This window comes from Arachis ipaensis, chromosome B02, assembly GCF_000816755.2.
Source record: "Arachis ipaensis cultivar K30076 chromosome B02, Araip1.1, whole genome shotgun sequence".
Lineage (NCBI taxonomy): Eukaryota > Viridiplantae > Streptophyta > Magnoliopsida > Fabales > Fabaceae > Arachis > Arachis ipaensis.
In genome coordinates this window covers 86,909,978-86,923,565 of record NC_029786.2, presented here as the reverse complement: position 1 = coordinate 86,923,565, position 13,588 = coordinate 86,909,978, and the positions used below count along the sequence as shown (strand labels likewise).

Below are 13,588 nucleotides of genomic sequence, written 5' to 3'. Positions count from 1 at the left end.
AGACGAGATGGCACTGCACTTGCTTTCTAACTGTTACAGACTACTCAACTGATTGAATATGATCATATATAATATGGAATGCTGCAGCTCAAACATGACATGTTCGTGACAATACAAGATAACAAATTCATACCTGAAGCTTAGTAAACCAGCATCTACATCTACTAAACCGAGAGTTGTGGCCGGTCAGATTAAAACAAAAAGAAGCAAAATCAATAAGGAAAATTTTTTGCCCCAAATGTCATCATAAGGTCTGATACATGGATTTACAAGATCTTTCAAAGACAATGGGATGTGTATGGTCTTCATCTCTGTCTAGCACGCGAAACGAGTCGATCTAGACTGATGCTAAGATCCAAAACATCACATGTGATGACATTGCTGTAAAAAACCACGTGATAAATGCCATGGCTACAGAAACCTGGTACCTGTGGCATGGAATACTCTTGTGCTTCTTGCAGAAATCCAGGTCTTTTGCATATAAAACTATGATTCCCGCAGATGAGCAAGCAGCTGCTAGCGACAAAGTAGCTGTTACCTGCTTTCATAATTCACAATTAGTTCAACCAATCCAACATCAATCTTTATCAGATTATAAATAATATAGTGTAATATGAGAAATGGAGAAAGACACGTTTGATCCAATCCTATAATTATAAATAGAATGTAGCAGTTGAAGCAGAGACTTATCAACACTGCTCAAGTCTTAAGTTTCACCAAGCATGGATAACTAATTCACTAGATAACCAAATAAAGTAGTACTGAATTACTTGCAACACACAATTGTGATGCTATTGAGGTTCCCGTTGAACCATTAAGATATACTAATGACATACAATTTAAAATTTATTCTTGGACTCATACACAAACAAGGCCACTTGTTTGAAAATAATAATACAAACTTTTTAATTGTTGTGCATTGTGTTTCTCATAGTATTAATGGTTTAAATGCAAACATAATTAACAGAAGATTTTGGTGTCATTTGATCTATAAAGCTAAACCAACCTACTGGGACTGTCATTTGATCTATAAAGCTAACCCAACTTACTGGGACAAGTCTTACATCAGTTACTTCTTATAACTTAAATCTTAAATTTATATATAACTTCTTTGCTTGCTAGGCCTATCTTCCTTCCTAGACCCTGGTGAAAACCTCACGCACTAGGCCACTTTCTTAGGAAACTTATAGATGTTACAATAAATTTAAGTAAATTAAGATTAAAAATGTTATTTTTATCAATCATGCTGTAGTGTATACAAAAAATCAGTTACCAAATCAAACCACCCATATATAATACATGTTGAAATACAAAATACACACTGAAAATGAGTTAAATAACATTTATTTATACACAAATATATAGTGGCTGCTTTTTTATATGCATATAGCATTTTTGTATTTTTATACACAGTTATGGCACCTAAAAGAAGGTACCATAAAAAGTAAGGTGTACATAACATGAAAGAGAAGAATAAAAGAGCAATGATATGAGAGTGTAAGGGTTATTGATTGTAACAGCTAGTGTTAATTGGTTATGCCATGTAGGTTTCCATTTTATTTGTCTTTAATGCTTTGTCATTTTGAAGTTTGGACACTAAACCCCCTAATTACCATTGCATAATAGATGATGACGTTTTAAGAAGAAGAAATTTGGATACTATACTCCTTAATTCCCATTGTAATACATATATGACATGTCTGTGTTTCACAAATTCTAAAACTTGGCAGGTCTGTGTTCATGCCAGTGTCCTTATCTACGCAACATCAGCAGCTGTAATAAACTTAAAACGTTTAAGTTTAACAAGAAATTTTGTGACTATTTCAAGTTATTAGCAACAAGTTTATGACTGTATGTATTAGTGCCATTTGAGTTCATGTTCAATTAAACAATAAAGATGATTTTATTTCTGCATAGTTTCTCCTTTCACTTTCTTTCAATAAACTTGAATTTACTTCTCCTGATAAAAACAGGGAAATTAAAATGAAAGTATCCATTATTTTGTTAGAGGAAAGAGGGTGGCCTGATTATTACCCAATCACCAACAACAAACAGGCTGACAAGAATTGGGTTTTGTAGGTCTCTTTTTCTCCTCAAGGCATAGATATCAAGACATGCAAGTCCAAAGCTCCAGAGAACTTGAAGTCCCATTGATGCAATTAAATAGCTGAAAGTTTAGAAAAGTACCAGAGTTATGTTGACAAAAAATACATAACAATCTACCTTGAGTCGGTTTTAACAAATGTTGTAAACATAAGTGAATGTTTTAACTATAAAACAAAGCTATCATAGAATCTCACACATTGAACGAATGAGTACATCACACACAAGGAAAGAGGGCAATGGTAGAAAATGACAACAAATGTTAAATTCACACAAACATGCAAAGAGGAAGAGGCAACAAATCTTATGCACTCAAACTATCATCTTTCCATTAAACCATTAAACAAGGACAAAAGGTTCATATTAATAACAAATTTTGAGATGCAGATATCACTGATAGAACAATAATAAAGCCTTTCTGTATTTGGCGACATGGACCAAACAATGTTATTGTGTTCTGTTAGGCTGCGTTTGTTTACAGGTACGGGACAGTAAGACAGGGACACAGAGATACAAAATCATGTTTGACAGATAAGACATGAACAGAGACATTGTGTCCAATGACACTGAATTAGTGTATTTTGTTTCCTTCCTGGTAGGAATGACACAGAGACACTAAGAAGAGATACAACCTATTTTTTATTTTTTCTTTCATTATTTATATCAAATTTTCATAATTATATTTTTTATCATCATATTTTTCTTCCTAAACATTTTGTATGGAAAAAAATAAGAGTAAATTAGACTTTCATAATTTGTTCTAGTTTAACACCAAACAAAACACAAGAACATTAATTTGTGTCTCTGTCTTTAGTGTCTTGTTCTCAGTGTTCTGTCTTGTCCTGTTCTCATAACCAAACGCAATCTTATATACTAGGTCCCTAGAAAACACATTTCAATCCAAATGTTGGTGGTGATTACACATTGTTACAACTAATCACTAAAAATGATTCTAAGAATGCATCTCCTTTTATGCATTCTAGAAGAAGCTCAATTAGTTGTATGGGCAGCAGTGTAATTATTTTCTCCCTTTAATACACACAAACATATTGTTTTGAAAAGAACCACCCAATCGTCATGTCACAATATACAACAAAATTCATGCGAAATTTTCTCCATCATAACCACATAGAAAGATTCTCAATCAAAATAGGATAGACATCAGAATATGCATGCATTAAATTTCACATTTGACCAAAGGAGCTATTATTCATGTCAATTAGCTATTAGTTATGCTTCAGTAGTTCCCAAACTTAGGCACTAAAAACAAGATCATGGCATTGACAACATGTAAGAAGCATATCCCAATTCCCCATGCCAATTCTATCCTATAACTCCAGTAAAACACCCAAAGAGACTGCATGGTTAACCAAGTGAGAAGCAGAAAAATCACTTTCCTTAATCAGCCCAATGGAAAAATATATATAAATAACAAATGTAACTCATTTTCTTTAACTACTCTTAAATGCACACATCGGCTGTTAATGCAGTCTTTTACATACAGATCATTCTTGAATTTTTTTTTCACAGTTAAAATCCTTTCCTTTTAAACACTAAAGCAACCCTTTAGTTGAAAGTCATCCTCAGACTTCAACCATTCTGGTATGCCACCCACCACTACCATGGGCACCATTCATTAGGGTGTGATTTCATACTATGGTCATGTTTGGATGGAGGAGTATGGACAGTAAAAACGTGGTGGAAATATTAACAATTTAACATACCATTCATTTCAGGTAAACATACTCACTTTTCAGTAAATAAAAATAAATAGATTATAACTTCACCAAGGTAACCTCCTAATTATCCCATGCTCATTTTCACAAACATATGCATATCATACCCTCTAAATTTAGAAATGATAATTCACGCATCCATTCCCAAAATAGAAAGGGAAAAAAAATCATGTTCATCCAAAACATAACCTAAATCCTAATCAAACACATGCAAACAAACATAAATCTGCATACAAATACAAAGCCTCGCAAAAAGTAACTAAAGCTAAACACTTTCAGCAACACCAATTACTTAGAACCTTAACAGAAAACATTAATTGCATAAAAATTCCTTACTTAACAATCTAAAAAAAAAATAACGAGCCAGAGAGTCATACCAGAAAGCAGTGAAGTTAGAAAATTCAGCTGCTGTGACCATTAGGCCAATTGAAGCACAACCAAACGCACATTGCCCTAATCTCAAGAAGAACCCACTCCTCGTACCTGGCCCACCCACCATCCGCTTCATCATCCCCCTTCTTTTTTTCTATTTCAGGAGAAGAACAACATAAAGAGAAAAGGGGAAAATGAAAACCCTAGATTTCAGAATGGTTCAATTGAAGGGGAATCTCTGTTCCTTTTTGTTCTATTTTCTATACATTGGAAAGGGTTTGATTGAAGGATGGGTATTGTGAAAGTGATAATATGTGTGTGAGAGAGAGGAAGCGAAGGAAAGAAAAGTGTGAGTGAGTGAGTGTAAGTGGAAGATGAGAGCCGAGAGAGGAAGTGAGTATGTGAGTGAGTGAGTGAGTGAGTGAATGGTGGAATGGTGGAATGGTTTGTTGCTCACAAAAAGTGCTTCTCCTCTCTTGCAAGTTGCAACTAGGGAGGAGCAGGTTCCATCATCTCGCTTAATCGCTTTTCTTTAACAATTTAAAACAAAGGGCAAACAAAAAAAATGCATTCCAATTATTCTGTACCTAACAAAAAATGTCCTTCAATTTTCTTATTGATAAAAATATTTTTAAATTACATATATATATACTTAGCAGGTGTCTCTATTTATATAATTTTTTTTCTAATTGTAGCAAGTATTTCGCTTTTGAATTTTAATATGGAGGTATGGCTGGTGCTAGACGCTGATATGGGGAGGAGGGGTGCTTGACATTGGGGTGGTGTCAAGGAAAATAGAACTCGGACGGTGCGACTGGGAAGACGCAACTCGAACCATGCGAGTTCCTGCTGCCAATGCGGACCGTCCGATTTGTTGCTACCCCCACCCACGTGTCGTTGGCCAGGTGCTCCCCAGAGACGGTGCCCATTTAACACAACCAACCCCCTCTATTGCATGTGTACCCAGGGATTTCACTTTCCCTTTCTTCCCCAGCCAGCTTTCAAGCCTTCATCTTCTTCCTCCCTCAACCATTCCTATCACTCACTAAAATAAAAACAAAAATTTTACCGGCAACTATTTTTTCCAACCCAACAATACAGATCCCATACCCTGAGAAAGAAGAAGAGAAGTCGAAGAAGATGAACAAACTTGGATCTGGGCGGCTATCTAGGGTTCGGGAACTTTCGCAACTATATATATATAAAAATACAGAACTCGGATCAACCGAGTTGTGAACTCTAATTCAAAAATAATATATAATAATAAAAACGGACGGTCCGATTTCATTTACTGTGAATTAAAAAAAAACGAAAATCCTGCACAACTCGGACCATGCGACTACTAGAACCTACTTCTCCAACGAACAAAACGGACCATCCGATTTGTTCAATGGGAAATCGCAGGGTCCGATTTCCATTATGTGCGTTTCATCTCCTCCAAGCAAAACGGACCATCCGATTTGCATATAAATTTTTGGAAACAAAGAACTCGAAGGGTTCGATTTCTCCACACCAACTCTGATAAAAAAGCTGTCCCACATAACGGTGTAGAACCTCCATCTTTCATAACCCTGCAAAGCACCTACACCCCCTCCATAACAAAAAAATCAGACCAAGTATCTCCATTAAAAATTCGTACCGTGTGTGTATATATATATAACTCGTAATAGTCAATTGTTACAATTATTTATCATTTAGGAAATTCGTACCTCATTCATATTTCTTTTTCTCTTTATTACTTTTTATACCTAATAGCTACAAGCTATGATTCTATCAACAGTATTACCTACAGTAGATTATATAATGAAAAGGTTTGGAAAATAAAGACAAGGATTATAAGGTTATGAAAAGTCCCATCCAAATTTGACAAGAGTAAGATAGCTTACCTAGAAATGGTTCTCATAGATGATAAGGTAGGTTGATTATCCTCTATGATTTCTTCAAGTGATGCTAGGTCCATGAAGAATTACCATGTGTTCATAACACGCAGCGGAAGAAAAGAAGGTAATCATAAAGATCTATTTTTTGCTTAAACTTTATTCCTATAATATAATATATAGATCAGATCTAAATACCTTTAGACGCTTTAGTAAAAATCACTTTCTCCTTCGATGGTACAAAGACGCTATGCGTATCCATACCGAGACCAACCTTTGCTGTCAACTCTTTGACCAATGGATATCTGATCTAAATTGAGAAACCTCTTGCAACTCTTTTCACACCATAAAATTCTTCTCCAAGAATTAGGCTCACATACATTTATGTGCGTAGAGGTAAAGGAATAAAACTCTTGTTATTCTCGTCTCTATCACATTCCTCTACTCTTGGCATACATATATATAGTATGAGATTTGTTACTGGTTTTAAATTTGAATCTCAATTCAAATTTAAATCATATCCTAAAACTCTAAATCTGAATCTTTCAAATTTATGAATCATATCATAACTTAATTTGAAACAGAATCAGTTAGGACCTCATCCAAATTAAAAAATAGAATAACTTATTATTTTTAAATCTCATTTAATATTCTCAATTATCATACTATTATTATATTTTTGGTGCTAGCAAAGAATATAATAATATTCTATTTTGAATTAATATAATTATTTATTTGATCAAATCAAAATAATAATTAAATAATTATATAGCAAAGATTAGAACACTCGTTAGTGTGTGACCCCATAGGTTCAATACTAAGCGGGTAGTAAATTAGTCATACTAAATTTACTAATCAAGGTTGGTGTCTAGCAACACTCCTCAACGACCCGATAGTATGAAATAATATATTTTTACTAAGAACCTCAGAAGAACAAAGTATAATTCCTTCCATCTTTCCAGCTTTTGATTAACCCTTATAGTATGGTTTAATTGTCAAACTCTAACTTGTTACCATTATTATAATGAACTCTAAATGACTTAAGAAATTCATTTCTTCATTCATTCAATCCCCTTGGCCAAGGTTTTATTCATCTCAGTCATTATAATCATAGAGCTCAAACTCTTTACCGAGAGTTGACGGATTTCTTATTGACTAATCATTAATTCTACAAGTATTTAAATCATACATATATATATATATATATATATATATATATTGATCTTTTCGGATTATTAATGTCCTTTTTAATAATCCTATGACCAAGAACAATTTAGATTAAATTATAAAAGATTTATCTCTCAATATTATGATCAATATCACAATGATAAATCTCTAAATTTAATCAAGGACTTTATTATATTAACATTTTAATATAATAATAATAACAAATTATTTGACACATGATTGATTGGATTGTGGTCATACTCCTTATTCCCAACAATCTCCCACTTGCACGAGAGCCAATCATGATAGATTGGATTTTGTGCATACTATTATCACAATAATCTCCCACTTGCACTAGAGCCAATCAATCATGTGTATAATTTTTCAATGCACATTTGTGTTTATCAAAACTCTTTTGACTTTAAACACCTTAGCTCTTCAACATATGTGCTTGACTTTTTTTTTTTTTGTAAAATACACCTAGTGCATAATAAATATCAAGTTTTCTCAAAACATGAAATCTCCCACTACAATAGTGCATAATTTTATTTTAAGGACAATCCTTATTGAACATGATTATAAAAAATCTAAGTAACCATTAGATCTATCTTTATAGAATTGTATCATTATACAAATAGGCTACTCTTTCAAAAAATTAGTTTGACGATCAAATCTTTTATACTTCTCGGAGAAAGTATATCCTCTATTGAGTGGTAAATAATTCTAATAAAAGTAATTGTACTCTCATTCTTTCTTTAAGATGAAATCCCTTTTCTAAAAAGGAGTTTAACCTCTTATCACATACATTTTGTCATAAGAAGAGTGATAAAAATAATCTCATTATTTCTTTAGAGTAACCAATAAATCTCATTTATCGGACCTAATATCAACTCTATTGTTGTGCAATCTCTTAACACATATAAGACATCTCCAAACTCTAATATTCTTGAGTTTCAGCTTATGCCTTTTTCATATCTTATATGGATAAAAAATTGATTTAGTGAGAATTTTGTTAATTTAGCAACATTTCTAAAATGTAGTCTAAATATTTAACAAAAGATTAGCAGCTGAATCAAATTCCTTGTTTCTTAAACATAATAGAGTACATAGAGTACTAATATTTATGCACGGAGAGAATCCCATTCTCTATTTAATATAATATCAATTAGATATTAGAGATTTTACTTTAAACTCTTATAATAAAAATATTCAATATTTTTATTATTGGTCAAACCAACCCTTAAGAGCAATTTTGATTCGCATCAGCAATACTCATATTGAATTTTTCTAAAAAGATCACAAATCTTAATCATACTAAGACTAATTATAAATTATTTGTAACAAAATAAATCTCCAAAAATACTTGCAAGAACAATTTTCGCAAAAACCATTTGCCTAATAGCATTCTAACTTCTAAAGTTATTTAATTCAAAATATATTGTCTAATACTCCCACTAGTTTAAATAAAATCTTTAATAGTCATACTATCTTACTTTGGGCACTATACATCTTCTCAAGATGTTTAGTAATAAATAGTGGGTATATGCTTTTAAAATTAGAACTCATGGTTGTCAAAACAACTCATATTGTAGTAAAATAATATTTTAGATACTTCACAAGTACTTACTATTTCATCACTAATTTTATTGGACAATATTTTTTCAATAGGATTATCATGTCCATGATAACCCTTTCATACATAAGAACAATTCTCAATGTATAGGCAATTTATTACTTTCAAGTATGCCATACGAAAGATGAACATATTTAAAAATTAAAAATATGAAAGTAAATTAAGAAATCTATATTTCTGTTAAAATTATTTAGAATCATGAATACCTTGGTTGTCAAGTTGTTACTTATACCTATTCTAAATAAACATGATTAAATTATATCTCATATAATTATAATCCCAAATAATTATCTGGTTATCAGACAATTATTTAACTGAATTATATTTTATACTCCTAGGTTGTCTAGGTTCAAGTATAAAATTAATTCTCCTTATACATCATCATATGCATAGATAAATTCCATCTTTGAGTACAAGTCTCCTGGTTGTTAGGATGCTCCTTGTAAACAAGAAATAAATTTATTTTGGCAAACTCCTAACTTTTAGGATTTATCTCAATTGTTAGAGAATTTCTACCAGTATTTATGGATTACATTTTATACTCTCAGGTTGTCTAGGTAAAAATATAAAATTAAATCCTTAATACATCAAATGTATACGCTGATTATTATCTTGAAAATAAAACTCCTGGTTGTCAGGCTGCTCTTTATAATCAAGAACATTAGATAAACTAATTTCTAAAATTATAATGTTCAAAACACATCAATAAAATCAAAATTTAATTTTTCATGTACTAACGTTTAGCCTTAAAAAATTATCAAATCAAATTTAACCTTTATATATACACTTATATATATAAGAAACAAACAAAAGATATTTTACATCTTATTCCTTTTGTTGTGATCAAAATCACAATAAAATTTAATATATAAATAAAATCAAACAAAATATTTGATTATAAATATAACTTTTATATTAAAAGAATGTTAATTTAATCACAATTAAATAATTAAAATAAATTAACTATTAATTTATTAGAAAACCAACTCAACGGAAATAACTGCATCATATGCTTAAAAATTTTGAATTAATCCTATTAATTCACAAATTTTAAAAAAATAAGAATAAAGATTTAAACACAAAAAAAACCAAAGCTCTGATACCACTGAAGGATTACCATGTGTTCATAACACGTAGCGGAAGAAAAGAAGGTAATCATAAAGATCTATTTTTTGCTTAAACTTTATTCCTATAATATAATATATAGATCAGATCTAAATATATTTAGACGCTTTAGTAAAAATTACTTTCTCCTTCGATGGTACGAAGGCGCTATGCGTATCCACACCGAAACCAACCTTTGCTGTCAACTCTTTGACCAATGGATATCTGATCTAAATTGAGAAACCTCTTTCAACTCTTTTCACACCATAAAATTCTTCTCCAAGAATTAGGCTCACATACATTTATGTGCTTAGAGGTAAAGAAATAAAACTCTTGTTATTCTCGTCTCTATCACATTCCTCTACTCTTGGCATACATATATATAGTATGAGATGTGTTACTGATTTTAAATTTGAATCTCAATTCAAATTTAAATCATATCCTAAAATTCTAAATCTGAATCTTTCAAATTTATGAATCATATCATAACTCAATTTGAAACAGAATCAGTTAGGATCTCATCCAAATTAAAAAATAGAAGAACTTATTATTCTCAAATCTCATTTAATATTCTCAATTATCATACTATTATTATATTCTTGGTTCTAGTAAAGAATATAATAATATTCCATTTTAAATGAATATAATTATTTATTTGATCAAATCAAAATAATAATTAAATAATTATATAGTAAAGATTAGAACACTCATTAGTGTGTGACCCATATGTTCAATACTAAGCGGGTAGTAAATTAGTCATACTAAATTTACTTATCAAGGTTGGCGTCTAGCAACACTCCTCAACGACCCGATAGTATGAAGTAATATATTTTTACTAAGAACCTCAGAAGAACAAAGTATAATTCCTTCCATCTTTCCAGCTCTTGGTTAATGACGAATGGATTTTTGACGGTTTATAATTTCTCAAATAAAATTTTGTCGAAGTATAGTTTCTAAACCAATCAAAAATCCTTTCGTTCTTTTAACTCATTAAATTTAATTTATTATAATAAATTAATTATATCAACTAATTGATTTGGTTAATTATTTAAATATCATAAAATTTATTATAAAATCTCTCAATCAATTAATTGTAATTCAAATTGAATGATTATTTTGTTACGAAATTATTATTTCCTAATCTATTCATGGGCAATACATATATTAATTATAATCGCAAGTTAAGCTATTTTATATTAAATAACTTATATAATGGTCATCTCATTTATTATCATAAATGCTGAATTAAATAAGTCATTATTACTTTTGATTTAGAATTAAATGAGAATAAAACCAGAAATACTATTTTATTTGGCTTTAGGGTTTAATGGGTGTCATATAAATAGTGACTTCCGAATTTTGGTCTCCAACACATCAAAGCCACATCCGTAACTCTTTTTCCTTAAAAGGAATTGCGATTCAACTCTATGAAGGATATAGAAGGTTTTTAAAGAACAAGGGAATGATCTGAATTTGCACGAATTTTAAATGTTCGAACTTACGATGTTATTTCAGTTAGTTGTCGTTACGAGAATGACTCTAATCTATACGCATCTAAGGAGTAGAATAGATTAAATATTATTTAAGTAATTTATTTCTAATATTGGTATTTGATTAAATTAGTTTTAGAAAAATTTAAATTGTTGACTCAATTTATATATTACGACTAATTTTTTTGAATATATTATTTTTACATTTTTTAATATAATTTTTTTCTAATTTTTAAGTTTAACATCTTTCTTGAATATATGTATCACCTTTATTTCTTTCATTTTATATTTTAGATTAGTAATGTAATTATTAAGAAAAATGTATTAAAAAAAAGAAATACTAAAATATCACTATTTAAAAAAAAGGAAAGATACGTGAAAAAAAAAACAAAAAATTAAAACATCACTATTAGAAAAAAATTGTTAATATGTGTATGAATAGAGTCAGGATTGAGGAATATATATGAATATAAAAAATAAAAAATTATTGCACGATTGTTGAATAAAAAATAACCATATATATAAAACGAAATAATTATAACAAAAAAATAATTAATATATGTGATTTAAATGCTTTTAATAACCGATAACATAGAGTTTAACAAAATATAATTCATAAAAATTAAGGTATCAATAATCAATTGTGATTAATATCAATATCAATAATTAATTCTTATAATTATTTTTGTACTATTAAAGGCTATATATAATATTTTTTTTAGAATAAAAAAGGTTGTGATTCATAATATTTTCGTAAAGTTATATCATATGGACACAAGATTAATTAGATAACAAATTGAATTTTAATTAATATATTTTATTTTTTGCTCATTTTTTTATTAATTATTTTACTTTTTATATTTACAGTAAATATTAAATGTAAAAATAATAATATTGAATGTTATCTATTTTATTTATTTAGAGTCATAATTAAATTATCTCCTGTTTTTGCTTTTTCCTAAAAATATTGGCATATAATTAATATCGATAACATATATATTAAGTAAGTATCTCTATTGAATTAATCATAAAGGTTAATAAAATATAATGGCATAACTTTCACCTAATTGTAGCAAGTATTTTCATTGAAAATATTTGCTAATTATTACCATGTATAATTAGTGTGTGTACACACACACACACACGGAAAGTCCCATCCAAATTTGAAAAGAACAAGACGACTTACATAGAAATGATTCTCATGAATGATAAGGTAACTTGATTATTTTCCATGATTCTTTCGAGTGATGCTAGGTCCATTTTATAAATATTTTTGTTCATATTTTAAATTTATTTGATAAGTAAACCCTTGCACGAATCAAAGACAGTGCAATTTTATAGAATTATAAGTGCTACTAGCTTTTATATTTAATTTATTTTATAGTGTGATAATAACCAATATGTTTGTTGGTGGATTTGACTATTACTATATTATTTATGATCACATTCTGTATATATGTTTGATTTATTGAAAAAAGTAGATTATTAAAACCGATTAATAACTATTTAAGAGTTANNGAAAAATAAATTAGAATCAATTTAGATCAATTAGTATCATTTATATTTACATAAAATATCTATATATTAATTATAGAATTATATACTTTTATTACTTTGATTCTTCTATCATCTATATATACTTTTATGTATTGTACCTTTCAACTCACTCAATAATATACACTCTTCAGAGTACTCTCTTATTTCTAACATGGTATCAAGAGCATAGGTTTCTTTTTTCTCCATGAAAATTCGTTTATAGCCCCCTTGTTTTTCTCTGCTGGCAATGCTCTTTGCCCTCGATTTTCAATCCTTTTCCGATGCTTTGAATCGTCACAGCCACCACCGTCATGTTCGTCTCTTCGTCAAGATTCCAATGCTGTCAGACTCGCTACCTGCCGCCGCCAGACGCTCCCTCACGCGACGCTAAAAGACCGGTAACCGCTTCAAGTTCTTCTCTCCCCATACGCCATCCAGAACCGTTGGATCCACGCCCAGCATTAACAGCACCAGACAGCGCCATGTGTCGAAGCCAACACCCACGCACTCCAACCCGCGTCCAACCCAAACCGGCCCGCGCTCTCCGACCAGCTTGCTAGCTCCATGTCC

The 13,588-nt window shown here is 30.2% G+C and overlaps 1 protein-coding gene across 1 annotated transcript; it reads right to left on the bottom strand.

The window, feature by feature from the left end:
- On the bottom strand, window positions 28-4,636 carry LOC107625602 (CASP-like protein 5B2; the record flags this gene model as incomplete). The annotated part of the gene is given in 3 exon segments (XM_016328284.2): window positions 28-538; window positions 2,035-2,167; window positions 4,217-4,636. Coding segments are annotated over 3 exon segments (468 nt in total). The 3' UTR covers window positions 28-337.